General features: G+C 60.3%; 1 protein-coding gene across 3 annotated transcripts in view; it reads right to left on the bottom strand.

Moving 5' to 3' along the window:
- Positions 1-26,281, bottom strand: part of STXBP4 (syntaxin binding protein 4) — a 73,829-nt gene extending 47,548 nt beyond the window's left edge. Inside the window, exons 1-10 of one of the 3 annotated variants that reach the window (XM_039914166.1) lie at positions 26,072-26,281; positions 22,892-23,024; positions 21,179-21,285; positions 20,822-21,029; positions 19,850-19,925; positions 12,040-12,134; positions 9,833-9,929; positions 9,407-9,519; positions 8,511-8,600; positions 4,871-4,936 (exon numbers count right to left, since the gene is read on the bottom strand). In XM_039914166.1, coding sequence (XP_039770100.1) covers positions 4,871-4,936; positions 8,511-8,600; positions 9,407-9,519; positions 9,833-9,929; positions 12,040-12,134; positions 19,850-19,925; positions 20,822-21,029; positions 21,179-21,285; positions 22,892-23,024; positions 26,072-26,106 — 1,020 coding nt within the window. In that variant the 5' untranslated portion in view covers positions 26,107-26,281. Of the gene's footprint in view, positions 1-4,870; positions 4,937-8,510; positions 8,601-9,406; positions 9,520-9,832; positions 9,930-12,039; positions 12,135-19,849; positions 19,926-20,821; positions 21,030-21,178; positions 21,286-22,891; positions 23,025-25,182; positions 25,525-26,071 lie in introns of those variants that run through there. The other 2 variants (XM_029079831.2, XM_029079833.2) reach the window with 2 other exon arrangements.
- Positions 26,282-27,544: the final 1,263 nt, after the last annotated feature.

Below are 27,544 nucleotides of genomic sequence, written 5' to 3'. Positions count from 1 at the left end.
ATCCCCATTTTGCGGATGAGGTACCCGAGGCACCGGGAAGCGAAGTCGAGGTCACGCAGCGGACGGGCGGAGGAGCCGGGATTAGAACCCGGGTCCTTCTGGGTCGCGGGCCCGGGCTCTTCCCACCAGACCGCGCTGCTTCTCCCCATTCCGGATCCCGGCTCGATGGAACCTCGGGGTTCAGAATGGAAAAAGCCCAGTGGGTTCTGGGGAGAGGGTTCTCGGGAGGGAGAGGTTTCACTGTCGCTCTGGCTTCGGTACTGACGTGGGGGTGACGGTCTGAACGGGGGGTGAAAGAGAACATTCTTAGAGTCTCTCTTCCTCATTTCTCCCGCTCCACCCGATCTGGCATTTTGGAATGGATCTGACTACCAGATTTGAAAAGACCGAGACTGCTAGGGGGAGTTACGGATGACCAGAGATCGCTGTCGGCCGGATTTATGTTCTACTGCCCAGGAGAACGGACCCAAAACCCCGGCACTCTTGACTGGACTCCAGGTTGGGCAACGATCCTCTCCCTCTCTCCCTTTTCCCGTTAATAATAATAACGTTGGTATCTGTTAAGCGCTTACTATGTGCAGAGCACCGTTCTAAGCGCCGGGGGGAGACACGGGGGAATCGGGTCGTCCCACGTGAGGCTCACGGTCTTCACCCCCACTTTACGGATGAGGGAAGTGAGGCGCAGAGAAGTGAGGCGACTCGCCCGCAGTCACCCAGCTGACGAGGGGCAGAGCCGGGATTCGAACCCGTGACCCCCGACTCCCAAGCCCGGGCTCTCTCCACGGGGCCCCGCTGTCAGGTTAGAGCGGAAGCTCCTCGCGGGCGGGCGGGGGGCGTGCCTCGTCTTTCCGTTGCTGTTCTCTCGCACTCGGTGGGCGCTCGGCACAGCGTATCGCATCCGGTGGGTGGTCGGTAAACACCACCCCCGTTACCCGCGGTGTCCCCGTCACCGTCCGGAGGGTGGGCCCCGCCCACCATCACCACTCCTCCAGAAGTCTCTAATAGACGCCACGGTCATTAGAAGCGTCGTCCGGGCGACCTGACGCCATCGGAACCAGCTAAGTGAGCGGATCCCGTCAGGAGCGGGAATGGCGGTCAGTCCCCCGGCAGGATTTATTGAACACTCGGTGCGGAACACCGTGCCGCTCACTCGGGGGAGGAGACCACGGGAGGGTCGGCGGGCATGGCTCCCGCCTTTGAGGAGCTTTCAGTCGAGCAAGTCGGAAACTGTCTTGCAACCGCGGCGCCGGTCGCACCATCCAGTCCGACGTTCTGCACGCTCCGAGAGCCCAGTCGGCACGACTGAGCGAGCGGATGAATGCCGCCAGAAGCCCGAGGTGCCCTCCCTGCCTGCGAGGAGCTTCTAGTCTAACGGGGGAAGGCAGGCCCCCCCCCCCCCCCCGTCCGCCTGAGGCGCGACCCGGGGCCGGGATGCCCGGCCTCTTGCCCCGATCCCTCGTACCAGCCTCCGGCCAACCTGCTCCGCCAGGTGTTCCCGTTGGCCGTGCCGGCCGAGCGGTTCCCCCGCCTCTTCGGGACCCCGGCCGGTTCAGACAGGTTGAAGTATTCCGGAGTGGGACCGCTCCTCCTCAGCTGCCGCCTCCGGGTCACGACGCGGCGCTTTAAATGAGGCGGAGCGAAACTCCGGAAACAACCCCGGGGTGAGCGGAGGTTTCGGCGTGCGGGTGATCAAAGGCGGCGGTTGGGATCCGGCCCGGGCCTGCCGGGAGCCGTCGGGACTCGAGGGCGGAACGACCCATTTGGTTACGGCGGACGTCGTCCCGGGACGTCGGGGTGGGGACGGGGAGCTTGTACCCCACCCGTGTGTGAGGGGAACGAGCGGCGACAGCCGGGCAGGTGACGACGGGTTAGGCGACTTGGGGAGGACCGCCCGCCCTGGCCCCGTAGTTCGTTTTTTTGGGGTATCTGTCAAACTCTGCGCTGGGCACTGTACAAAGCGCTGGGGTAGATACGAGATGAGCGGGTGGGACGCGGGCCACGCCCCACATGGGGCTCACTGTCTTAATCCTCATTTTACAGATGGGGCGACTGAGGCAGACAGAATAATAACGACGGCACTCGTCAAGCGCTTACCCCGTGCCGAGCACTGTTCTGAGCGCTGGGGGGGATTACGGGGTCATCGGGTTGTCCCGCGTGGGGCTCACGGTCTTCATCCCCACGTTACGGACGAGGGGACTGAGGCGGGGAGAAGTTAAGTGACTCACCCGAGGGGCCACACGGGAGACGAGTGGCAGAGCCGGGATCGGAACCCAGGTCCTTCTGACGCCCAGCCCCACGCCCTATCCACTAGACCAGGCGGCTCTGCAGCGGTATGTACTGAGCGCTTACTGTGCGCAGAACACTGTACTGACTGCTCGGGAGGGGACAGTACAGCAGAGTCGGCAGAACCGTTCCCCGCCCAGAATGAGCTGACGGTCTAGAGGAGGACGAGAAAGGCGCTGGGACCCGAAATGGTTCATGCCCCTCCGGGAGGAGAGGTTAGCGGGGTCTCTTCTCCCAGGGGAAACCCGAAAGCCGCGGGGCAAGAGGTTCCTTCTGGACGTGCGACTGAGCAACAGAATGACATCCGGCTCCTCCCTTGGCCGGAAATAGCCTGGGTGCCTCTTCAGGCCGGAGGACGGAAGCGGCGGGAAATGGACTGCGGCGATGACTGGAACGTCGTTTGACGTCGTTAAACGTTTCCCCGCGTTTAGCTGCCGCGTCGCCTCCCTGAATTCCGGAGCTCGGAAGGTTCACGGGACCCTTAGGTCCAAGGGAGAGAGGTCGGGTTCTGAGGCGGGACAAGGTTCTCATTTCAGGTAGCCCGGAAAAGCATCGCTTAGACTGGAAGTTCCTTGCGGGAAGGGAAGGTATCGGGGGAAGGCGCCTCTGGGAGAGCTCTAACATCCAGTCCCTGGAGGTTGCACTCTAAAGCATTTTACCGGGGCGTTGACTTCCCGTAATTAGGGGCGATGCTGCGGGAAAAACGAGCAGAGGAGGCCCTCCTGTGATTAGAACGGGAATCACTGGCAGAGAAAAGTTTTACAGAAAGAGCCAGACAGAGATTCACGTCACCGCGCGACCCCCTCAGATGCACTAAGTACTTGATCAGATAAGTGAAACCGCCGTGGGACGCCCTAGCCGCTCTGCGGAGGGTCGGGGTTTAGAGCCGCTTAGCGAGGGAGGAAGGGTCGTCCCGGTGCGTGGAAAGACACAGAGTAACCACGCAAGGCGACGCTAATTCCAGCCGGCGTGAAAACGATGAACGAAGGCTCTCTAATTCCCCTTGCTCTTTGCGGACCCCAACTAGTTAGCGCGTCCGAGGGGCCTGCCCGAGGTAACCGGTCCCGGGGGTCTGCCCCCGCGACGGCCGGGAAGGAAGCCCATCAGCCACAGGGCGGGAGGCGGGAGGGCCGGTCGGCTTAAGGACGGACGATGTCTCACCCCCGGGGACGCTGGGATTTACCGGCGGCAAGCGCTCACAGAGAAACCAGACGCAGGGTGGAGGTGAGAGGCATCTGACAGGAGGGAAGGTTAAAGGGGCCGAATACCGCAGGCCAGCAGAGCGTCTGCCCGTCACCGGCTGGCTGGGGAGACCCTGGACAAAGTATTTCCGGATGAGCACGGCGCTCAGAACGGTGCCCGGGGCTGAGAACGACGCTTGGCGCACAGCAAACGCTTAAAAAAGTACCGTCATTAGTATTATTAAAGGACACGCTGCTCTGAAGGCACTCGGGGGAATAAACAGCACAACCGCAGCCAGCGGATCCAGAATACGCCCAGAGCTTTCCCTGCCTGATCATCAGACACCCTGAACCTTATGAGCCGTCTCTCGCATTTACAGATTCATCTGTTGATCCCCATCCTCTTATTATGGACCGCGCGCTCCTTGCAGGCAGGGAACGGACAGAGAAGCGGCGCGGCTCAGTGGGAAGAGCCCGGGCTTGGGAGTCGGAGGTCACGGGTTCGGATCCCCGCTGGGCCACCTGGCAGCTGTGTGACCTCCGGCAAGACACTTCACTTCTCTGGGCCTCAGTTCCCCCATCTGGAAAACGGGGATTAACTGGGAGCCTCACGTGGGACAACCTGACGACTCTGTATCTACCCCGGCGCTTAGGGCGGTGCTCCGCACGCAGTAAGCGCGTAACAAATACCAACATTATTATTATCTCCCAAATCCGTTACATAGTATCCTCCCAAGCACGGTGCTCCGCACACAACCGGTACCACCGACTGATTCTCGGCACCTGCGCGGAGACGTACGTTCGGCTGAAACTGAAATGGTGTTCATACTGTTTCCACTGCTTGTGACTGTTTCCGAGTCTCTCTCTCCTTTGAAGCGTTTAAGCTTCTTCTAGGCGGGGAACTTGTTGTGCTTTTTGTGTCTTCCCGAGTGCTTCGTACGGTGAAATACACTCGGTAGGTGCTCGATAAAAATCATTTCTTTCACGGCTTCTAACGGCCTACTGTTAGAAGGGGAAGGGACGACATCAAGAATTTTGGCCTCGATCATTCAGAATATTAGAGCGAGGACGGACCCCCCCACAAGTCTTTCTTCAACCTAGGTAACGTTCTGAAACGATTCTCGGCGACGAATCCCACCGTAAACATCATTTGATGATCGCGAAATTCCATTCGGTCACCCATTTCCCCCCCAGACTGAGTTATTCGGTTCGTATTCTGTCGTTACTCATCCTTAATTCATGTCCGATGCACCCTCAGCCCTAAATCGAATTAAAGTGAAATAACTGCTGGACTTGAAATTTAAGAAGACGAGTAATGAGAGCTTATGAAGTCATGAAACAACCGCCCCCCAAATCCCACCCTCTATCTCTCTCTCTCTCTCTCTCACACACACACACACACACACCTGTTTAACGTTTTGGAGCTCTTCATTCATCTGTTTCCTTTGATTTTCGGACTCCAGCAGCTCTTCCTGTAATTTAAGGGCGGCGTTAATAGTCAGGAATACGGTTCATTTCAGTCGTTGATTATTGTATTTAATTATAGCCCGGTGTTCCTGAGCTCCTAGGTCTCCCAAACTCCGCCGCGGTGAAATGCCAGAATCTATTCAGAATTAAAATAGGGGTTTCAGCCGCTGTAGGCACCAGAGGTGGTAATTACGTTCATAAAATAAATAGGCATCTATCGGTGCACAGAATGCCTCGGCTGCGGGTGGAAAACCCACCTCCCTCCGCCCGGCCAAACACGTCTCTACCCTTCTCCGACGTCGTCGTCTCGCCGAGGTATTTCCGCACCCGTCACCCCCTTCCAGGTCGTGCCCTGCCTTCGGGCATCTTAACCCCCTTAATCTCACGGCCGCCGCGTGTCCTTTACCGGCGTCACCTCGTTTCCTTTTTTAAATCATCGGCGGCGTTCATCGTGCGTTTACCGTACGCAGAGTCGGCAGACGTCCTCTCTGCCCACGGTGAGCTTATAGGCTGGATGGGGAGCCGGATATTAATGTATAATTTACAATGTACGCAATTGGTAGCCGTGCACATAAGTGCTGTGGGGTTCAGGGTGGGATGAATATCCAACGCTCAGAGGTCACGGATCCAAGTTAAACGATGCACAGATAAACGACGCAGAAGGGAGAAGGAGCAGAAAAAAAGAGGGCCGAAGCGGGGGAGGCCTCTGGGATCCATCGACCGGTCACTCGACCGCATTTAGTGGAGGAGATGTGACCTTAATTAGGTTTGGAAGGTGGGGAGAGCGGTGGTCTGGCATATACGGAGGGGGAGGGAATTCCAGACTAAAGGGAAGACGTGGGAAGAGGGTCGGTGGCAAGGTAGGTGAGATGGAGGCTCAGTGAGTAAGCTGGAGCTAGAGGAGTGAAGCGCGTGGCCTGGGCCGTAGTGGGAGAAGGGTGAGGAGGGTGGGGGAGAACTGATTTTAAAGCCCTCGAAGCCTATGGTGAGGAGCTCCTCTTTGATGCGGAGATGGACGGGCCACCCCGTCGAGGCGGGACGCGACGAGGACTGGACTCTTTTTTCCAAAAACGATCCACGCAGCGAAGCCAACTATGGACTAGAGTGGGGAGAGACGGGAAGTGGACGCGGGAGTCGAGGCGTGATAGGACGAGGGCTTGGATCGGTGGGGTGAGCGGTTCGATGGAGCGGGAAGAGTGGATTAAAGGGTATCTGTTATGGACCCACGTGGTCAGTTAAGTGCCTCTGGCCCAGCCATTAAACCGTAAGCTTCCTCCACTCTGAGTCCCGAGGACGAGGGTTACCTCCGGTACACAAGAAATGTTAAACGGGAGGCTTAGGGTCGCGAATCAAATGGAGAATTTGCGTGCGATGACCTTTTCTTTGGAGCGGGGAGAGAGGCTTTCAAAACTAAAATCTCAGCAGACACGGCGATCTTCCTCGCGGTTCCCTCCGAGCGTGAGAACTGTGTTTAAACGAGCAAAATATCTTAACTCCTCAGCTGGAGAGGGAGATACTGTGGATCGTGAGTGACCATTCCTGTGAGAATTTTCCCAAGAAAGATTCGAGCCCAACCATCAATAACTAATTTTAAATAAAACTTGGCATGGCTCTTTCACTTGGGCTACTGATCTCAAACCCAAGGTTTGTCAGGGCGAGGGAAGGGTTTCCGTACTGAAACGGTGGTCACCGATGTGTCTCTGTGACCAGGGAAGGAACTGCACTTCCCCAAACCTGTTCGGCCGAACGCATCGCTTAACTCCTCGTTGCCTCGGTCTCCTTCTCTGTAAAATGGGGACGAAGTACCGGTTCTCTCTCCGTCTAAGACCGTGAGCCTCATGGGGGAAAGGAACGGTGCCCTATCTGCTTCTAGAGAAGCCGCGTGGCTTAGTGGGAAGAGCCCGGAGCCAGAGGACGTGGGTTCCAATCCCGGCGCTGCCACTCGTCTGCTGTGTGGCTCCGGGCAAGCCACTTCACTTCTCCGGGCCTCGGTTCCCTCATCCGGAAAATGGGGACGAAGACTGTGAGCCCCACGCGGGGCGCCCCGATGACCTTGCATCTACCCCGGCGCTTAGAACGGTGCTCGGCACACAATCAGCGCTTAAAAACGCCGTCGCTATTATCATTATCATACCATAGGATACCTATCCGGGACCCGGTATGATGTTTCGCCCACCGTGTTGAGAAATGTCACGATTATTGTTGTTGTTACTGATAAACGGTCTCTCTGGACCATCACTGAGAGCACTGATTCAACTTCCACTACGTGACTGGCAGGGAATATTGTGCTAGGAAGTGTGTTTTCATCCGCAGTTTGGCCGGATCGGGTGCTCAGTACGGTGACAACAGCTGCTCGAGAGATACCGTCATCTGACCGGTCGATTGGAAGGCGACAGATGAATTAGGGAGTGTCCTTGCAACACGAGTCTATCTGGATGCAGCGTGACTCGGTTGCAGGCTTACAATTTAACGTAACTTACAAATACGAAAGGAGCAGAAGTAGGGGATTCGGGAGAGCTGGGCTTTCGTCCCGCCTCGTCCGCTTCTCTGCTGCGTGACCTGGGGCAGGTCCCTTAACCTCTCCCTGCCTCAGTTTCCTCGCCGGTAAAATGGGGATGAGATATCAGTTCTCTCCTTCGGGCTGCCAGCCTTGCGTGGGGCGGGGTCCGCGTCTAGTCTGATTATTCGGTATCTCCCCCGGGGCTCAGCCCAGCGTTGGGCACCTCAAACGCCTCACCAGATACAACTCCGAGCCCGTCACTGGGCCGCGATCGTCTCTATCTGTTGCCGAATTGCATATTCCAAGCGCTTAGTTTAGTGGTCTGCACATACTGAGCGCTCATGGAATCCTCTTGAATGGAATGAATGCAACTCTCAGGAGAACAGCCTGAAAACGGCTCCTTGCGGCGGCTTCTCTGGTTTCACGCCTCCGTCTTTTTGTGGGTCGGGGAGTGGATTTTTTTGTGGGTCGGCGTGGATTCTCTCTGTATCTGTGGATCGGGGTCCGAGGGCGAGGGAAAACTGGTCGACTCCTTCCGACCCATAGGTTCTCTGCCTGAATCCCATAGATCCTGGCTCTCCCTGTGGCCCGAGCCCTTTGGAAATCCCACCCGCTCCCGACTCTGGCGAAAACAATCCTCAGTTCCCTGTGGACCAAGGTTTTCCACTTGAGAGCCAACGTGCTTTCCTCCAGAGGGCTGTGGGCAAACTGAAATCCTGCTCTGCGAAGGACAGCCCCCTAAGAAGTCGTCCGGTGTTACGTAGGGAAGGCCCAGGAGGGGTGAGGGGACGGGGAACGGGAATCGACCGCTACGCAAATCGGCTTTCTGGCGGCTTCCTCGGAGCTCCAAGCGTAAAAAAGCACCACGATTTGCTTGCGGGTGGACGTGGTGAAGCACACCTAACGCGTAAAATACTCTCTGGGCTCCACAGGCGAAAGTGGAATAGAAGGATGGGGGTCTGTTTAAATTTTTAATACCTGATACTAAAAAAAGAGAAGGCTTTCACATGTTGAAACTGTAGGGATTAAAAAGAGGCCTTTCGGTTAAGAAATGTCCGCGAGACCTATCTGGGGATTACCTTGAGTTTCTCCACTTCCTTCCAAGCATCGCTCCTTTCGCTTTTAAGCCTTTCTACATCATCCGCTCCTGAAGGGTCACAGGGAGAAGGCTGTACGTGTGAAAATGTAAAGACAAACGGTGCGTTAAATACAGATTTTATCGAGCAAATGTAAACTAACGCAAGAAAGAGTGTAATGCCCATGCAGATCGCTCAGCGTTCCGTAAAGGCAAGAGTCCTTTTAAGTAAAGCCGCAGGTTGCTTGGCTTGGACCCCTTATCGAATTAATAAAACAGAATTCCCAAATCATCTGGAGGAGCTCCATTAATCCCAGGTGAACTTTCTCCTTCCGTTCCCTGAAACGGATTCTGTCTCTTAAGGAAGGCCCGCTCTGTGTTACCACCTTCAAAACCGTCCGCTTCGCTCCAACGAAGAGCCGTCAAGCAGACCGTGGTCTGGGCCACGGATAACTCGCCCGCCCGAATTCGATCGGAGGCCGGATCCTCGGCCTCCTGCCGTCCGTACGTGATGTCACGTCACTGAGGGAGCTGGGGAATCTCTTTTGGAAACTACCTAGAGGCCTTCTCGGCCAGCGAGGTCAGCGAACGCGGCCGGAGTGGCTCCGCGGGAGGGCCGGCTCCCTCGGGTGAGCCGGCGGGGGGGGGGTGGGTGGGTGCGGAAACACGCCGGTGTCCCCGCCCGCCGCAGGCTACGTTTTAGTAGAGCGACCCGCGCTGTACCCCCCCAAAAATATCACCCGGGCCACGCGAGAGGCGGGAGACGTTCGGGTCCCGCGAGTCGGAACCAGCCCCAGAGCGGAGTCTAGAACCCTCCCGGCCCTCAGACGCGCCGGGGCTGTCCAGGTCGTCATTTCTCGACGCGAGCAGTTCTCGGGAACAGCACGGAACTCCCGTCACCTCCGAATCCAGTAGGCTGGAGAGATCCTGGACGCTTTCCTCGCCGACTCGGCGTCCCACAGCTCCTTCATCCAAATGCAGAGAGAACAGGCTTCTAGCCACTTGGACAAAATCTAAAACGGAGCATAACTGCCGTTACTGCAGGCAGCCGAAGAAAACAGGCAGCCTCCATTACACCGGGTACTTTTTTTTATGGTATTTAAGTGCTCACTAGGTGTCGCGCGCTACCCCGAGCACCGGGGCAGATGCAAGATAGCCGGGTTGGACGCGGTGTCTGTCCCACGGGGGGGCACACGGTCGTCGTCCCCATTTTACAGAGGACTGAGGCATAGAGAAGTGAAGTGAGACTTGCCCAAGGTCACAGAGCAGACGAGCGGAAGAGAGAGGACGTGAACCCGGGTCGACCTGATTCCAAGGCAGGATTACCTCCAAAAGACACCATCCCTTCGGGGTCTAAGGGCACTTGCCGGCTCAGAGCTCGATGCTGCTCTTCGGTGGGCTGGATCCCCAGGTAATTCAAAGCCTGAAAGAAAAAGGTAACTTCGGTCGCGTCTCCCATCTCCTTGCCACCCGAGACGAAAACCCGGTCGTCACAGCCCGGGTTGACCGGCGGGATTAAAAACCAACAGCACCCAGCGGGCACCGAAACCAAGGGCGGACGTAGTCCCCGTCCCTCGCGGGGCTCGCGGTCTCGATCCCCATTTTACAGAGGAGGGAACCGAGGCAGCGAGAAGTGAAGTGACTTGCTCAAGGTCACACGGCAGACGTACGGGAGAGCTGGAATTCGAAACCGTGTCCTCTAACTCCCGGGCCGGTGCCCTTTCCGCCAGGCCACGCCGCTTCTCGCGGCCGAGGCTCCCGTCCTCCCACTTCCCCTCTTCTACGTGGGGAAGTTCTTGAGGGACCGGGGCCTGTGTGAGCGGGAGTATTCTTCCCAGTGCTTAGTACGGTGCTCTGCACGTCTGAAGTGCTCGATCGACATCCGCCTACGGGGGTTTGTCCTTTTGCTTTTTCCCAAAATTGACCCGCTCCCACTGTTTAAACAGCTGCCGTCAAGGAAACCCAAGTACGAATCTGAGGGATAAGGAAACCTGGCCGTTTATGGAAAGATAGCGGTGATATTACTTCAGCGGCTTAGAGGAAAGAAGGCTTAACTTGGGAAAAATTTAGGAGAGAAGGGAAGCGATTTCAGTTGCGGGGCAACACATTTTGAGTTCGGAAACTGCCGAAATCCCCGTATGTCGTGACTTAAGGAACAAATAGAGATCGTGCAAGACGTGCTTTTCTTTTGTTCGAAGATGCCGCGCGACCGTCCCCTAAAAACAGTAAAAGCTCAGCCCGACAAGGAGCGGGGTCCCGATTTTCCGACTCCACGTTAGGTGCCTCGGGAATTTTCCAGAACTCGGTAAAGCTGTGGAGCTCAGACGGGCTGGGGGAGGGGCGGGGGGGGGATGTTATTACGGCACTGAATCTGAGCAGAGACACCCCACATTGAGGGTTTTAAAAACTGGATATAAACCCGGAGATCTTCCAGAGGTCTCCGCTTAGGAGGAAGGCAGCTAGAGGAGAAGCAGGTGGTGGGAAGAGGAGTCCGGAAGGATCAGCGGCTTTATTCCAGCCGGGCAGATGGGCATTCTCTCGCCAGCGGAGTCTAAACGGCAAAGCAGGAAGAGCGGAGGATGGCACAAACACGGCTAGGGGTGGCCTGAGGGTAGGAGATGATGTGCCGCCAGCCATTTTTCCCACTCCGGAACTTACCCAGGGGATGCCCGTCCGGGGCACGGAAGAAAGGGCGAGAGAGCGAGCGGAGAAGGGCGGGGTGGGGCGTCTCCTGGTATTTACGGTGGTCGACGCTGCGCAAGCGCCCGTAGTCGAGGGAGAGGTTGGAAACCTCCCCCCCCCCCCCGGCGTTTCTCCCACTTATTTCTTTCCAGGCCCTCCATCGGACCGCTCTCCTCTTCCGTCCGCCCCATCCTCCTTCCACCTCGCGCTCCCGGTACCTCTTTGATTCTCATTTGGGCTTTCAAAGTTCCTTATCTTTTACGGCCCTCTGGCTGCATCTGATACATCAGAATCGTGCCTCGAGCTCTCCATCTCGGCCGAACGGAAGATACTGAGATGACGGTGCACCCCCAGGTCGTTTCATTTGGACTTATTTAAAAAGGGTTGCAGGAGAGAGTGGAGCTCGGCGGAAAGAACCCGAGCTTGGAGGGAGGACTCGGGTTCGAATCCCGGACCTGCCGTCTGCCTGTTGTGTGACTTATCTGGGCCTCGGTTCCCTCACCTGTACAATGGGTATTCCTCCCCTCTAGACCCCACGCCCCATTTGCGACGGGTTCCGCGTCCAACCCCGTCACCCTCTATGTAGCCAGTGTTGAGTACGGTGCTTGGCACACGGTAAGCGCCTTAACGGGCGCCATCGTCACTAGCAGTGATGATAAAATGACTGCCGACCACTGGAATTCGGTAGCTCAATCTGACGCCAATTAACGTAGCCGAAAACCGACTCTCGTGTTTCCAACTCAAGTAAATCTGGAATCCCCGCCTCCCCAAGCTCCTCTTGTTATTCCTCGATTCTTTTCCCCAGGGTAAATACACGCTTCTCACGCGGGCGGGCCGCAAGAATTATTTACCGTCTCCAGTTTCTCGGCACGAAAGCGAACGGAGGGGTTGAGGGAAATCTTCTTTCCTGGGTGTTCGAGGTCCTCAGGCCATTCGGGGCCGAGATCTAGGAGACGACGGGGGGGGGGGGGGGGTCTGTTAACTGGACTTCAGTCGGAATCTGTCTTACGCAGGGATCAGCTCCGAGCTCCTGCCGCTCAGAATACTTGGGCTCCATCCGACTGACAAAATTCAAGTTTGTTTTTTGGCAAGCGGAGAAAGCGGCACATTGAAGAAGACACCCAAACCCTTTCCCGAACTCCCAAAGATAAAGTTACGATAGGGCAGATGATACTTTCCGTCCGGACAGAAGCGAGAACTGATAAGAAACAAGATGAATCTGGTAATGGGTGGCGGGTGGGGAGGTGCGTTATTTCGGCAGAGATAATGATGTCGGTATTCGTTAAGCGCTTACTACGCGCCGAGCACTGTTCTAAGCGCTGGGGTAGGCACAGGGGAATCGGGTCGTGCCACGTGGGGCTCACAGTCTTCATCCCCATTTTACAGATGAGGAAACTGAGGCGCGGAGAAGCGAAGCGACTGGCCCACAGTCACATAGACTCAACTTCTCCGCGCCTCAGTGACCTCATCTGTAAAATGGGGATGAAGACTGTGAGCCCCACGTGGGACGACCCGATTCCCCTGTGCCTACCCCAGCGCTTAGAACAGTGCTCGGCACGTAGTAAGCGCTTAACAGATACCAACATTATCATTATTATTATTATTATAAGCAGCCCGGCCAGTGGCTAGACCGTGGACCCGTGTTCTGATTCCGGCTCTGCCCCTCGCCCGCTCCGGGACCTTGGGCAAGTTACCTCTCTTCTCGGTGCCTCAGTCATCTCATCTGTAAAATGGGGATTAAGGCTGTTTGCCCCCCCCCCCCCCCCCGGGACTTGGATTTTATCCAGCTCGATTAGCTGGTCTCTCCCCCAGTGCTCAGTACGGTGCCCGGCACACAGTAAGCGCTTAACCGACTCCGTATCTGCCGAACTGAGGATGACGGGCCACCGAGTCGGGCGGATCTGCGCGACGGGGGCCAAACCGATCCGATCCCCGGATTTCTCACGGGAGACCGGTGGCGATCCCCTAATGCAAAAAGAAGGGAAGCCGCGCGCCTCAGAGGAAGGAGCGCGGGCCGGAGAGCCGGAGGGCTCGGCTTCGGATCCCGGCTTGGACGGCGGCCCGCTACGTGACCTCGTCCGGGCCTCAGTTCTCCCACCTGGGAGATGGGGACTAAACCGTCCTCCCTCCGACTCGGACGGCCGGCCCGGGTCCGGCCCCGTCTACCCCAGTGCTTAGAACACGGCAAGCCCTTAACAGATCCCATCCCCCCCAAGAGCCCAGAGACCCACCTCTGGAATACCGTGTGGATTCGAACCCTTCCTCCAGAAACGGGGAATTCCACCGGGTCGGCTTCCCGTGAAAAACGCGTTCGCCGCCGTCCACGGCTTTCCTCGCCGACGACTCCGGTTCGCCGAGGCGGGGCAGTCTCGTCAGGGGAGGGGAGGTCCCCCCCCCCCCCCCCCGGCCCCCTCTCCCATCCCGGAGGGGGTCTGAGCTAAGGAACAGGCTGACGAGACCCGCTGTGGCGACCCGTGGTCCCCTCGGTCAGCCCGGGACTTGTCCGGGGAAGGGGAAGGGAGCGAGAGGGGCTGCCCCGGTGCTTCGCTCTCCAGAAGGCCGGGAGGGCCCCGGTCCCGCGGCCGTGGGAGCCGGTACCCGGGGCTCGCCCGGGGCCGCCAGCTCCCATCCCTGCCCCGTCCCACGAGGGCGGAAGGCAAGCAGGGGCGCAGCGTGCCGTGCGCGGTTAAGGTCACGCCTGCCCCAAGAAGTCTCCCCCGATTAAGACTGAGAAGCAGCGTGGCTCCGTGGCAGGAGCACGGGCTTTGGGGTCAGAGGTCAAGGGTTCGAATCCCGGCTCGGCCACTCGTCAGCCGTGCGACTGGGGGCGAGTCACTTCACTTCTCGGCGCCTCAGTGACCTCATCTGTAAAATGGGGATTGAGACCGTGGGAGCCCCACGTGGGACGACCCGATTCCCCCGTGTCTACCCCGGCGCTCAGGACGGTGCTCGGCGCCTGGTAAGCGCTTAACAGATACCGACATTAAGTCCCCCCTGATTAATGATATCCGTTAAGCATCTACTAGGCGTCGAGCACCGTTCTAAGCGCCGGGCTAGCCGGACGCTAGTCAGGTCGGACGCGGTCTCTGTCCCACGTGGGGCTCCCGGTCTCAATCCTCATCTTACAGATGAGGCGACCGAAGCACAGAGGAGTCAAGCGACTTGCCCGGGGCCGCACGGCAGACGCGTGGCGGGGCCGGGATCGGAAGCCGGGTCCTTCTGACCCGCCCATTAAGCCACGCGGCTTCTCGGCTCACTCCCCCTTCTGCGTCGCGCGCGCGCTTGGACCCGTGAGCCCCGGAGACGCGATATTGGCCCCGCCGCCCTCCCCAGGGCTCTTGGGTATTTATCTTTAAATGATCCGCTATAAATTATTTATTCAGATTAATGCATCTAGACTGTAAGGTCATCACGGGCGAGGGACGTGTCCGCCGATTTCCTCGTACTCTCCCGGGCACTCAGAGCGGTGCTCTGCGCCCAACAGGAGCTCCGCAGACACCGCCGACCGACGGAGGGGCTCCAGACGCCTCGGACCCTCCGAAGGCCGGAGCGGGCGTCCTGCCGTCCCCCGAGGCCGAGCGCGACGCTCCGCACCCAGCGAGCTCTTGAGAAGACGGATCGAGTCACCTCTGACGGCCCGAAGACGGGCCCCTCCGGACAGACCCGGGCCAGGGGTCCCCGTTCCCGGGGACCCGCCCTCTCCACTGGACCGGTGGCAGGACAGAGACCCTTAAGGGAGGTAAACTGAGGCACGCCCCCATTTCGCTGGAGGGCTGCGGCGTTTCTCAGGCGCTTACTAGATGCCAAGTACTCTACTGAGCGCTGGGGCGGATGCGAGATCATCAGGTCTCACGCGGGGACCCCCGTCTAAATGATGTTGGCGTTGGTTAAGCGCCCACTATACGCACGGTCCTCGGCGCTGGGGTAGATACAGGTCATCAGGTTGTCCCACGTGGGGCTCACAGTCTCCATCCCCGTTTTCCAGGTGAGGTCACCGAGGCCCCCGAGAAGGGAAGCGACTCGCCCACAGTCACACAGCTGACAAGTGGGGGGACGGGTACCGAGTCCCCGTTCTGCAAGATGAAGGAACGGAGGCACGGAGAGGTAGAGCGACTTGTCCGAGGTCACAGAGCGGCCAAGTGGGGGAGCCCGGGATTAGAACCCAGAACCTCTGATGCCTGGGCTCCCTCTGCCAGAAAGAGGCTCCTTCCCATCCGACAGAGATTACGGGTCGCCTCAGATCGAGGACAGACTGTTGCCACCGTGACACATTTTTCACTTATCCGTAAACGCTCCCGGCGCTGGGGAAGAAACACCCCCCATACGCTTCTGTTCTTCACGTAGCCTTTACCTCTCTTCCCTCCCGCGGTCCGGCTCAAACCCGCAGGGATCGCGGAACAGGATAAGGGGCACTCTGCGCCTTTTAACCGAGCTGTGTTAGGAGAAAACAGGCCGGCTGGATGAATGGAAACGTGACCTCCGGATCGCGAGAGTGGATAAAGCGCCGAGAAAGAAGAGGGAAGCCAACGACGGAGGTCCTCGCTTCGGGGTTCTGGCCGGAGGAAAGGGATGAGGAATTTGAGCTCCCTGATCCCCAAATCCCGATAATCCCGAAAGGGCCTGAGACGGGGCCCCCTCGGTTGCGGTTCCGGGGTGGCGAGTTGTCACGTGGCCCGGTGGACAAAGCCCAGGCTTGGGAGTCGGGGTTCGCGGGTCCGAATCCCGGCTCTGCCCCCTGGCAGCTGTGTGACTCCGGGCGAGTCACTTCGCTTCTCTGTGCCTCGGTTCCCTCATCTGGAAAACGGGGATTAACCGTGAGCCTCACGCGGGACGACCCGATGGCCCCGTGTCCTCCCCCGGCGCTGAGGACGGTGCTCTGCACAGAGTAAGCGCTTACCAGATACCAGCATTATCACCGTGTAAAGGAGGAGGCCGTGACCTGTGCTTTTCCGGACCGCGCCTCGGCTGCCTCGCGAGCCCGAGGAGATGCCGGCGGGCAGCGCCGGACGCGAAAGTCATAACGATAGTGACGAGGGCGACAAGGCAAAGCCGTGCTCTCGGTTGAGCGCTTTCCAGGTGCCGAAGGCTAGGGTAAATGCGGTACGATCGGGTCGGACGCGGTCCGGGTTCCGCTCGTGACAGTAATAATGACCTCACTACGGGCCGGGCACCGAGCTAAGCGCTGGCCGGGGGGAATTTCAGGCAAATCAGGTTGGACCCAGCCCCCGTCCCGCCGGGGGCTCCCGGGATTAATCGCCATTTTCCAGATGAGGTAACTGAGGCCCGGAGGGGTGACTTGCCCAAGGTCGCGCGGCCGACCAGTGGTGGAGCCGGGAGGAGAATCCACGTCCTTCCGAGTCCCGGGCCCGCGCTCTATCCACTGGGCCATGCCGCTTCTCCCGCGGGGATCGCGGTCTAAGGGGGAGGGAGGACAAGGGATTGCAACCCCTGCTGCAGACGGGGAAGCAGCGTGGCTCAGTGGAAAGAGCCCGGGCTTCGGAGTCGGAGGTCACGGGTTCGAATGCCGGCTCCGCCACTCGTCCGCTCGGTGACCGTGGGCGAGTCGCTTCGCTTCTCTGGGCCTCAGTGACCTCGTCTGTAAAACGGGGACCGAGTCCGCGAGCCTCACGTGGGACGACCCGATCACCCTGCGTCTACCCCAGCGCTTAGAACGGTGCTCTGCACCCAGTAAGCGCTTAACAAATAGCAGCGCTATTATTAGATGAGGAAACCGAGGCCCGGCCATCCTCGCCCTCCCCTGTACGGTGGGGCTGCGGGGCCTACCAGGCGGCGGGGGAACGGCTTCCAGAGGCCAGTTCCCGCACCACGTCCGTGGAAGGTGGAATCTCATGATGGGCAGGGATCGCGTCTGCTAGTTCTGCCGTCCTGTACTCTCCCAAGCGCTCAGTACAGTGCTCTTCACGCAGCAAAGGCTCGAAATCCATCGACTGGAGGGGAGCGGGGCAGAGAAGGGCGAGCCCAGCGCTCCTGCCGGGGGGGGGCTTCACGGAGGTGGGGTGCGGTCAGGGGCTCGAAGCCCGAAATGGACACCTGGGTGGCGGGCGGGCGGGCGCCGAGACGCATTTCGACTCTCGGGTCGAACCCCCCCCCCCCCCCGCCGGGACGGGAAGCGGGAACCCGGTGCCGAACGGTAGACGGACGCCGGAGCCGCGGACCCCGGGTCCGGCCCCCCGCCGGACCTTACTGAAGACGGGCCGGCCGGCGCATTTCGTTCGGTTCCGATCTTCCGCGATCCCTTCGATCTATCCCCCGCTGGCCGTCGATCGACGGGCGTCCCTTGAGCACTTAGGGTGGGCAGGGCGCTGTACTGAGCGCTTGGGAGAGTCGACGACGACAGAGATGGGAGGCGCGACAGCATAATGACGACGCTGACCCCGGCGGCATCCGGGAAGCGGTTCCCACGTGCCGAACGCTTGGGAGGACTTCGGGTCGGACACGGGAATCGGATCCCCGTTTTACAGATAAGGGGAGTGGAGCGCCGAGAGGTTTAGTGACACGACCCCCGAGCGGGTAAACGGCGAGACCGGATGCGCGCGGGGATGGATGCCGGGCCCTCCCCACCCCGTCCCCGGGGAGGACCGCGGAACGAGCAGGCTGTTTTTGAAAATGTCAGCTCTCCCTGTGGCGTTTCTCTCCGACTCCTTCTTTCACACAGCATCTGTCCCCGAGCCCGGGCTAATCTTCACTTCCCTTGCCTTCCCCAGAACGTAAGCGGCGCCAGTGGAAATGAGCGATCTCTGCGGAAACCTCTGAGACTCCCTCCTCCAACTGGGTTGCGGAGAAAGCCCGGGGGCGGCGGGACGCCGGCGTATTCGACCGCGGGGTGTCGGTCTCACGCGGCGTCGCACGAGCGCCGAGGGGCGCCGGGGGCGGGGGGGGGAAGCGCAGCGAGGGGGTCGGGACTCGAGCCTCGTGCCCAGAGCCGGCGGTCGGCGCCCAGAGGCGTGGGCTTTCTCCCGTGTCCCGGCCCCCCCCCGGTAGTCGGCGACGCGTCCGCGGCGAACCCGGGGCCCGTCCCCATCCTCGACCTGACAGGCCGGGCGTGGGGCCGAGCGGAAAGGGCGCGGGGGTCGGTGGCCCCGGGTCCCCGCGGGCCGGGGGCCGGGGTTGCCCGGCCCGCCTCGGGGGCCCCGGCTGCCCCGGGGGGGGGGGGGGGGGGCCCGGTGGTGCCCCTGCCCCGTATCCGTTCCCTCCTGATATATGCCGAGCGCTCTACTAAGCGCTGGGGTAGATACAAGATCATCAGGTCTCACCTGGGGTTCCCCGTCTGAAGTAGGAGGGAGGACACGTACCGAATCCCTCTTCTGCGGAGGACGGAACCGAGGCACGGAGAGGTAGAGCGACTCGTCCGAGGTCACGGAGCGAGCAAGGGGGGGGAGCCCGGGATCAGAACCCGGGACCCGGGATGCCTGGGCTCTCCGTGCCGGACGAGGCTCCTTCCCATCTGATTAGAGATCACGGGTCACCTCCGATCGGATGTAGAATCACTTCTGCTCCTTACTCACGCCAAAGGAACACTTAAAAGCAGCGTGGCTCAGTGGAAAGGGCCCGGGCTTTGGAGTCGGAGATCATGGGTTCCAATCCCGGCTCGGCCACTTGTCAGCCGTGGGACTGTGGGCGAGTCGCTTCGCTTCTCTGTGCCTCGGTCGCCTCAACTGGAGAGTGGGGACGGAGACCGTGAGCCCCTCGTGGGACGACCCGACTCCCCCGTGTCTACCCCAGCGCTCGGAACGGTGCTCGGCACACAGTGAGCGCCTAACAAATGCCAGCGTTAATTAAAAGCACGCGCCCCACACCTCCGTGGCGTCTCATCCGAGGCACGAAGCCCCATCTCCACAGCGACCTAATCCGGATTTAAAGGACTGTCATTCTCGGGTTCCGACAGACACGCTCTCGGTTATCGGAGCCGTACGGAGGACGCGCTGATCGTAACCGTGACGTCTAACGATCATCGTAAGGGTCAAGTGCTCATCACGCGCCAGGGGCCGTACCAAGTGCCAGGGTGGATGCGAGAAAAATCGGGCCGAACACCGTCCCTGACCCACGCGGGGCTCCCAGTCTTCATCTCCATTTGGCAGACGAGGGAACTGAGGCACAGGGAAGTGAAGTCACTTGCCCAAGTTCACAGAGCAGGTTAATAATACTAATATTAATGCTGCTATCTGTTAAGCGCTTACTACGTGCAGAGCGCCGTTCTACGCGCCGGGGGAGATACAGGGTCATCGGGTTGTCCCACGTGAGGCTCGCGGCCTTCATCCCCGTTTTACAGATGAGGGAACCGAGGCACAGAGGAGTGAAGTGACTCGCCCACAGTCGCACAGCTGACGAGCGGCAGAGCCGGGATTCGCTGCGAGGTTAAGTGGCGAAGCACAGATCAGAACCCCGGTCCTTGTGACTTTAAGGTCCGTGCTCTATCCTCTGGGCCACGCCGCTTCTCAGAGGTCCGTACGTCTCGTCCGTACGTTTACGCTATCTGTCCAGGGAGGCGGGTGACGTAACGCATGCGTCCCCCGGCATTAGCAAAGGAGGAGAAGAGGGAGATGCCCCCCTCATCCAGATCGATCCGGCGGACAAAATGCAGCACGCCCAGCGCAAGAGGGAAAGACTAAGAGGAAAAGGGAATTTCAGATGAGCGCTCACCGGTCGAAGACGCGTCTGAAAGGCCGTTGTTTGAAGAGGGAACTGGAAAGGGCTCTCTCTTCTTGAACCCGGCCTCCTACGAAAGAAAATCGCCGCCGCCAGACGTCACTTTGCTGAGTGGCGCCAGGCCCCGGCTGTCGTGTTTCTAAAAGCGAGGAAATCCGCGCCAACGGGGAGGCGGGAACCTCAAGGGGCAGGTCCCTACGGGTGACTTTACCCTCCTTCACCCCCCCCGTTCCCCAGTGGCCCGCTTGGATGGCCTAGTGGCTAGAGCGTGGGCTTGGGAGCCATGGGTTCTCCTCCCCGCTCCGCCGCCTGTCCGCCGTGTGACCTTGGACGAGTCGCTCGACTCCTCTGGGGCTCAGTTACCTCCTCCCTCAAATGGAGATTGCCACTGTGAGCCCCGCGTGGGACGGGGACGGCGTCCAACCTGACTTGCCCCGCGCACCGCCCGGCACGTTGCGAGCGCTTAACCGTCACCGCTATTATCGTTATTTTTCCACGGGAAACCGCGATCCCGAGGCGCTCGACCTCCCGGCCTCTCTCCTCCGGCTGGTCTCCGATGCTAGAGAGATGCTCCTCCGGCTTGAATGGGAGCGGGGAAGGGACAGGGTGGGCAACCCGGAGGAGGCGGCGTCCGGAGAGCCGAGGCCCCGGGGGACGGAGGAGGGAGCTCTCTGAACCCCCACAGCGACGAGCGCGGGACCCGGCCTCCACGAGGAAAGGCGCGATGAGGACGGGCCCTCGGCGAACGTGACCGTTGCCATCGCCGGCCCTCTCGGTCCCTGCCTCGGAGGAGCCGCCGGGCTGGCTCCCGCTGACCCGAACCGGGAGGAGCGGAGATCCAATCTCGTTTAGGAACGGGAGGGCCCCGCTCGCTTCTGGCCAACGTCCGCGAGCCCGGCGAGCCGGGTTGAAACGAAAACGCGGTCCCGGGGGTGTCGGGACGGCGGGGGATCCGGACCCCCTCACCTGAGCCGTCTTGGGATGAGGAAACGGGCAGTCGCCGGAACGCAGAGCTGGATTCCCCGCCTGAGGCGGGAGGACGTTCGAAGGGGCCGAAGGCCGGGGTCGTTCCCGACGGGGCGACGGGGCCGGGGGGGGGGCGGGCCGCGGGCCCTCGGGGGTCCTGTCCGGGCGGTTCTGTCGGATGAACGCTATCTCCCAGGTGGGTTCCGGTCTAGGATTGAAAAGGAAAAGACACCCGGCAGGTTGCTGGATTTCGTCAGAGCGTCTGTTAACGTCCCCGCGGGAGGGAGACCTTTTAAATATATTTCCCCAAACACCTCCGAGGTGAGCAGGGACGTACGATTTAGGTCAAATAATCACCTCAGCCTTGCTCGCGTAATGATGCGTTTCGCCTCCTCGAATGAAACGCCAATCAGCGACTCCTTGTTGATGGATACGAGCTGATCGCCGGGCTTCAGGCGTCCATCCTGGAAAAACGATTCGTTCAGTCGTATTCATCGAGCGCCTACTAAGTGCAGAGCACTGTACGAAGCGCTGGGAAGGGACAAATCGGTAACAGGCAGAGACGGTCCCCGCCCTCTGACGGGCTCACGGTCTCATCGGGGGAGACGGACGGACGAGAGCGATAAATAGAATCGAGGGGATGAACGTCTCATTAGGACAACCGCAGAGAAATCAAAACACCACGAGGACGAACGGAACAAACCGGCGCGCCAGCACCGCGGCCTTCTCGCGGACCGCGACGGTCCAAGGCGGGGAGAGTAACGCAAAGCTCCTCCCGCCCAGGTGTCTGACCCTTTTCGGAGCCAAAGGGGGACACGACGGGAGCGGCTGATTGCGCTGGGGAAACGGGAGACGTGCGGGAGGCGATCGGAGGCGGGACGGCAACCGCGGCCTCGTGTCATCTGGCCGGGAAGTCCTGGAGTTCCGGGTTCCCCGGGGTCTTTCCTGAAACGCTCAGCACCCGGTGAGCGCTCGCTGAATACGACGCGAACGAGTGAACCCACTGAACCGTACGTGAATGAGGTGAAGAAAAACGGGGGTTAGATAGAGTCGCTCTCACGTGGCTCGGGGGCAAGAGCCCGGGCTTAGGACTCGGAGGTCATGGGTTCTAATCCCGGCCCCGTTGCCCGACAGCTGGGTGACTTTGGGCGAGTCACTTCTCCGGGCCTCCGTTCCCTCATCTGGAAAATGGGGATGAGGCCCGGGAGCCTCACGTGGGACGACCTGATGGCCTCGTATCCCCTCCGGCGTTTAGAAAGTGCACGGCGTATGGTAAGCGCTTAACAAACACCAACATTATTATTACGGGAAGCAGCGCGGCTCGGTGGAAAGAGCCCGGGCTTGGGAGTCAGAGGTCACGGGGTTCGATTCCCGGCTCTGCCCCGTCAGCTGGGTGACCGTGGGCAAGGCACTTGGCTGCTCTGGGCCTCAGTTCCCTCATCTGGAAAAGGGGGATGAAGACCGGGAGCCTCACGGGGGACAACCCGATGACCGCCTGTCTCCCCCAGCGCTTAGAAGAGTGCGCTGCACATAGTAAGCGCTTGACAAATACCAATCTCATTATTATTATAATCATTCCCGGGCACTCGGTACCGCCCGTAGTGGGAACGTCAACCCCTTGAGGGCGAGGCCACGTTTAATCAAACACGTTGACGCCCCAGGTGCTCGGCAGAATGCTCTGCCCTCAGTAGATCTGGAGCTCTCCGAGGGCAGGGAAGCAGCGCGGCTCAGCGGAAAGAGCCCGGGCTTTGGAGTCGGCGGTCACGGGTTCGAATCCCGGCTCGGCCACCGGTCAGCTGGGTGACTCGGGGCGAGTCACTTGGCTTCTCGGCGCCTCAGTGACCTCCTCTGTAAAATGGGGATGACGACCGTGAGCCCCACGTGGGACGGCCCGACTCCCCCGTGTCTACCCCAGCGCTCGGAACGGTGCTCGGCACAGGGTAAGCGCTTAACCAACACCAACACTGTCATCACCCGCCGCGTGACCGGCCCCGCCCGAGCACTCAGGGCCCCCCGCCGCGTAGGTGCTCAGCGAATAATATCCGTCGATGGCCCGAAATCAGTGGTCACCTCGTGGCAGTCTCCGCCGGGGACGATGTCCCGGATGTAGACCAGGGGGCCTTCGTTGCGATTCATCCCTCCGACAACCGTCACGCCTAGGCCCGTTGCCTTTCTCATGGTGATCATCCGGAAGGCGTGGCTGCTAAGAAGAAACCGAAACCTCAGCCCGGGGCCTCCCCGAGGCGTCCCCGGTTTGACTTTGAGGAGATCCGGGGCATCCGCCGTTCGCTGGAGGAGCAGCGTGGCTCAGCGGAAAGCGCCCGGGCTTGGGAGTCGGGGGGTCATGGGTTCGAATGCCGGCTCCGCCCCCTCGGCAGCCGGGTGACCGCGGGCAAGTGGCTTCACTTCTCTGGGCCTCAGTTCCCTCGTCTGTAAAATGGGGATGGAGACCGTGAGCCCCACGCGGGACAACCTGATCACGCCGGCGCTTAGAACGGTGCCTGGCACCCAGTAGGCGCTTCCCTGTACCCCGGCTCTGCCACTCGTCAGCCGGGTGACCGTGGGCGAGTCACTTCGCTTCTCTGTGCCTCGGTGACGTCATCTGTAAGATGGGGATGAAGACCGGGAGCCCCACGTGGGACGACCTGATTCCCCTGTGCCCACCCCGGCGCTTAGAACGGTGCTCGGCACACAGGAAGCGCTTTAACGGATACCAACACTATTCTTAACCAACGCCACCGTCGTCTCAGTACGGGGCCCGGCACGAAGCAGGAGCTTAACGACAACGCTGATTTTCCTAAGCGGTATTTCTAGGGGTTTTTAACGGAGAGGAAAAACCCGTAGCGGAAGAAGAACTGCAGGAAGCGACATCGGTTTCGAAAAGGTTTGGTGCCCGCTGCGGAAAAATATACCCGATGGAGGTCCAGGGCAAAATCTTGGCCGCTCGGAGGAGAAGAAAGATTGTCAGCTCACTGAGTTTTATAGCTACAGACTCTCCGCCGTCCAACTTGAAAGGGAACCAAGCCCCGATAGGAGGGGCGATTTCTAAAGAGTAATTCGGGGATGATGGATTTAGGGGGAAATAAATGCTTCTCAAGTAGACGGTTAGGGACGTTCTTCCCAAAACAATCCAAACCCACGTAGAGGTGGGACACGAAGCGGGACCTCGACGTGTCCCCGCCGGGAGGGTGGGAGGGTCACGAAACTGAGAATTACGGCATCCGGACGAGGTGACACGGACAGCCCGGCTGGAGACTTGGCTCCGCTCCCTCTCGAGGGACGAAGGAGGAGGCCTGCGACCGGAGGAGGCCCCGCGAGTGACGACGGTCGCCGCCACCGCGGAATTCGTAAAGCGCCCGCTCTGTGCCGAGCGCCGTACTGAGCACTGGGGCAGATGGAAGGCGACCCGCTCCCTCGTGGGGCTCCCAGGCCAAGTAGGAGGAAGAGGAGGTGCTGAATCCCCTTTCTGCAGACGAGGGGACCGAGGCACAGAGGGGCCGAGTGACGACTCGCTCAGGGTGGCAGCAGGTGAGCGTCGGGGCCGGGATTAGAACCCGGGTCCTAGGTTTCGTCGCCTCAGGGCAGGGAAGGAACCGGATTCCCTGGGAAGAGGCTCGAGTGCCAGTGTTCGGCCAGACGGATCCCTGGTCCGAAATCACGGACGGCACCTTTTGTGGAAATGCTTCCGGTTGACCGGAAGCGCTGCTCCGGCCCGTCCCCGGGTGGAAAGGCCGGACGCCGGCCCGAGGGACGGAGAGACCCTTTCTCCGGAATGGCTACTCGTTCCCGGGCGGGCCCCCGTATCTCGCCACTTTCCCGCTGCCCTCTCAGAGCCGGGAATCCACCCTGCCTCGAAGATGGTATCGTCCGCACGGGCCTCGCTTGGATCGGGACCTGCTGAATCCCGTCGATTCCGGATCCGAGTTTCCTTACGGGCCGGGCCCTCCGGGAGGCCGGCAGGAGAGAACAACGCGGCCCAACTGGTCCGTACGTTTCTCGGCAGCCCCGCTCCCCCGGGGCCGAAACAGAGCCGGTCCCCAGATGGGGCTCTCTGGCCTTGCCCTCTTTAGGTCGGTGGCTGAGAAGCAGGATGGCCCAAGGGGTAGAACCTGGGCCCGGGAGGCAGGAGGGCCCGGGTTCTAATCCCGGCCCCGCCACGTGTCTCCCGTGTGACCTCGGGCAAGTCCTCCGACTGCCCTGTGCCTCGGTTACCTCGTGTGTAAAACGGGGGTGACGGCTGTGAGCCCCATGGGGGGGCGGGGACGGAGTCCGACCCGACTGACCCGTATCTTAGGACGGCCCCTGGCCCGTGGTACGCTCTTGACAGATACTCAGCAGACGCCGTCGAAGGAATGAAATACCTTAAAAAAAGAATAAATGGCCGCAACGTGGCGGAACGCGTGGCCCGTCCCTAGGCCAGGGCGAACTCTTCGGCGCAGGAGGCTCTTTTTCACGGCCGAGTGAGGGATCGCTGGTTGGGATGAGGCAAGCGTCCGCCCCGACGGAACCCCGTGGGGAGCACGGAGGAGTCCAAGGAATAGCGCGGACGAGGAACGTTGCCTCGTCAGTCCCAACTATGGCAGTTCTGATGGGGGAAGACCGGTGAGGCTTTGCGATTAATCTGCGGTTTGATTTATTTACGAATAACAGTAATAATAACGTTGGTGTTGGTTAAGCGCTTACTATGTGCAGAGCACTGTTCTAAGCGCTGGGGGAGATACGGGGGGGTCATCGGGTCGTCCCCCGTGAAGCTCCCGGTCTTCATCCCCGTTTTCCAGATGAGGTCACTGCGGCACAGAGAAGTGAAGTGACTCGCCCACGGTCACACGGCCGACAGGAGGCAGATCCGGCATCCGAATAATAATAATAATAATGTCGGTATCCGTTAAGCGCTTGCTTACCATGTGCCGAGCACCGTTCCAAGCGCTGGGGCAGACACAGGGGACTCCCACGTGGGGCTCCCACTCTTAACCCCCATTTTCCAGATGAGGTCACTGAGGCCCAGAGAAGTGAAGTGACTCGCCCGCAGTCACCCGGCTGACGGGTGGCAGAGCCGGGATCCGAACTCAAGACCTCTGACCCCCAAGCCCGGGCTCTTTCCGCCGAGCCACGCTCCTCCGCGAACAACGTCCGTCCCTCTTGACCGGGAGCTCGCTACGGGCAGGGAACGTGTCCGCCGTTCTCCGGCACTCTCCCGAGCGCCCTGCGCAGAGTAAGCGCTCCGTAAGGGCGGCCGAGCGAACGACTTGCCGAGACGCGGCCGAGGCCGGAGGGTTTCCGCTCATAGTCACTGTGACGAAGTCCTCTGGGTTCGGAAGCCGGACGGTGAGACGCGGGACGGGGATCCCCACCAAGTGCCGCCGACAGGTTCTGCTGAGAGAGAAGACGATTGGAAAAATGGGCGAGGGGAAAAAAAAAAATCTGACACAAAGATTCAAATATCATACTCGGAAGGAGAATTCCACTTTGTGTATCGGCTCAGCCCATTTGGGACGTACATATATATATATATTTGTGTGTGTATGTGCCCGTGTTGATGGATGTCTGTGCCTCATGTATTTTGGGCCGTGACATTTTCGTCATCGCCTCTAACATTTAAGAAGTGCGAAAGAAATCTCTTTTTGGACACATTTACATTCGCGACGGCAAGAGCGCCGCATGCAAATGAGGTTAACCGCAGCAGTTCCCGTCGCCGTGAAACGGTCGGGGTCCTCGCGACACGGTCGCGGGGGGGGAGAAGCCCCGAGCTCTGGTCGGCGACGCCGGAGACGGACACGGCTCGGGTCGCGTCGCAAATCCCCGGGTGCGCGCGGGAGCCGTCGAGGGGACAGAGGGAGGTGATCCTCGTTCCCGTGAGTCGGCCCGGCGTCTCGTTAACCCGTATCCAGTCCGGAGCGGAGAACGGTGCCTGGCCTGTAGCGAGCGCTTAATAATACCGTTCGTTCATTCATCCGACAGTATTTATTGAGCGCTTACTACGTGCGGACCACCGGACTAGGCGCTCGGAACGAATAACGTTGGTACCGGTTCAGCGCTTACTACGTGCGGAGCACCGTTCTAAGCGCTGGGGGGGGGACACACGGGGTGATCGGGTCGTCCCACGCGAGGCTCACGGTTAATCCCCATTTTACAGATGAGGGAACCGGGGCCCAGTGAAGTGAGTCGCCCCCGGTCCCCCAGCTGCCGAGTGGCGGAGCCCGGGATCCGAACCCATGACCTCCGACTCCCAAGCCCGGGCTCCGTCCACTGAGCCGCGCCGCTTCTCTGACGGACGCCACAAACGACGATCGCCCCGGGCGAGCGAAACACGAGGGAGTCGAGCGCGCCGGTGTGGCTGGAGACGCCCGTCTGTACCCTTGGCCCTCAGTTGAGGAAGCGGGCCGGGCGTCGCGGGAGGGGATGGGCCGGGGGGGGGGGGCCAGGGAATCTGCGTCTCTCTCCGGCCACTCCCTGCCGCGTCGTCTTGGGCGGGACCTTAGAGAAGCCAGGGGGCAGATGCAGAGTCGGGCCTCGAACGCCGCGTGACCTTGGGCAAGTCACCCGAGTTCTCCGGACCCCGGTGCCCCCCCCCCGGTCTCTAAAACGGGGATTGAGACCGGGAGCCTTCAGACGGGCACCGGGTCCAACCTGATCGTCAACCCCGGCGCTCAGAACGGTGCCCGGCACACAGTAGGCACTCCCCCACTACCGCGATTCTCATCGTGATGATTCAGTCCCTTGACG

The sequence above is a fragment of the Ornithorhynchus anatinus genome, chromosome 15 (assembly GCF_004115215.2).
Source record: "Ornithorhynchus anatinus isolate Pmale09 chromosome 15, mOrnAna1.pri.v4, whole genome shotgun sequence".
Classification (NCBI taxonomy): Eukaryota; Metazoa; Chordata; class Mammalia; order Monotremata; family Ornithorhynchidae; genus Ornithorhynchus; species Ornithorhynchus anatinus.
This window is presented reverse-complemented; position numbering and strand designations above follow the sequence as displayed.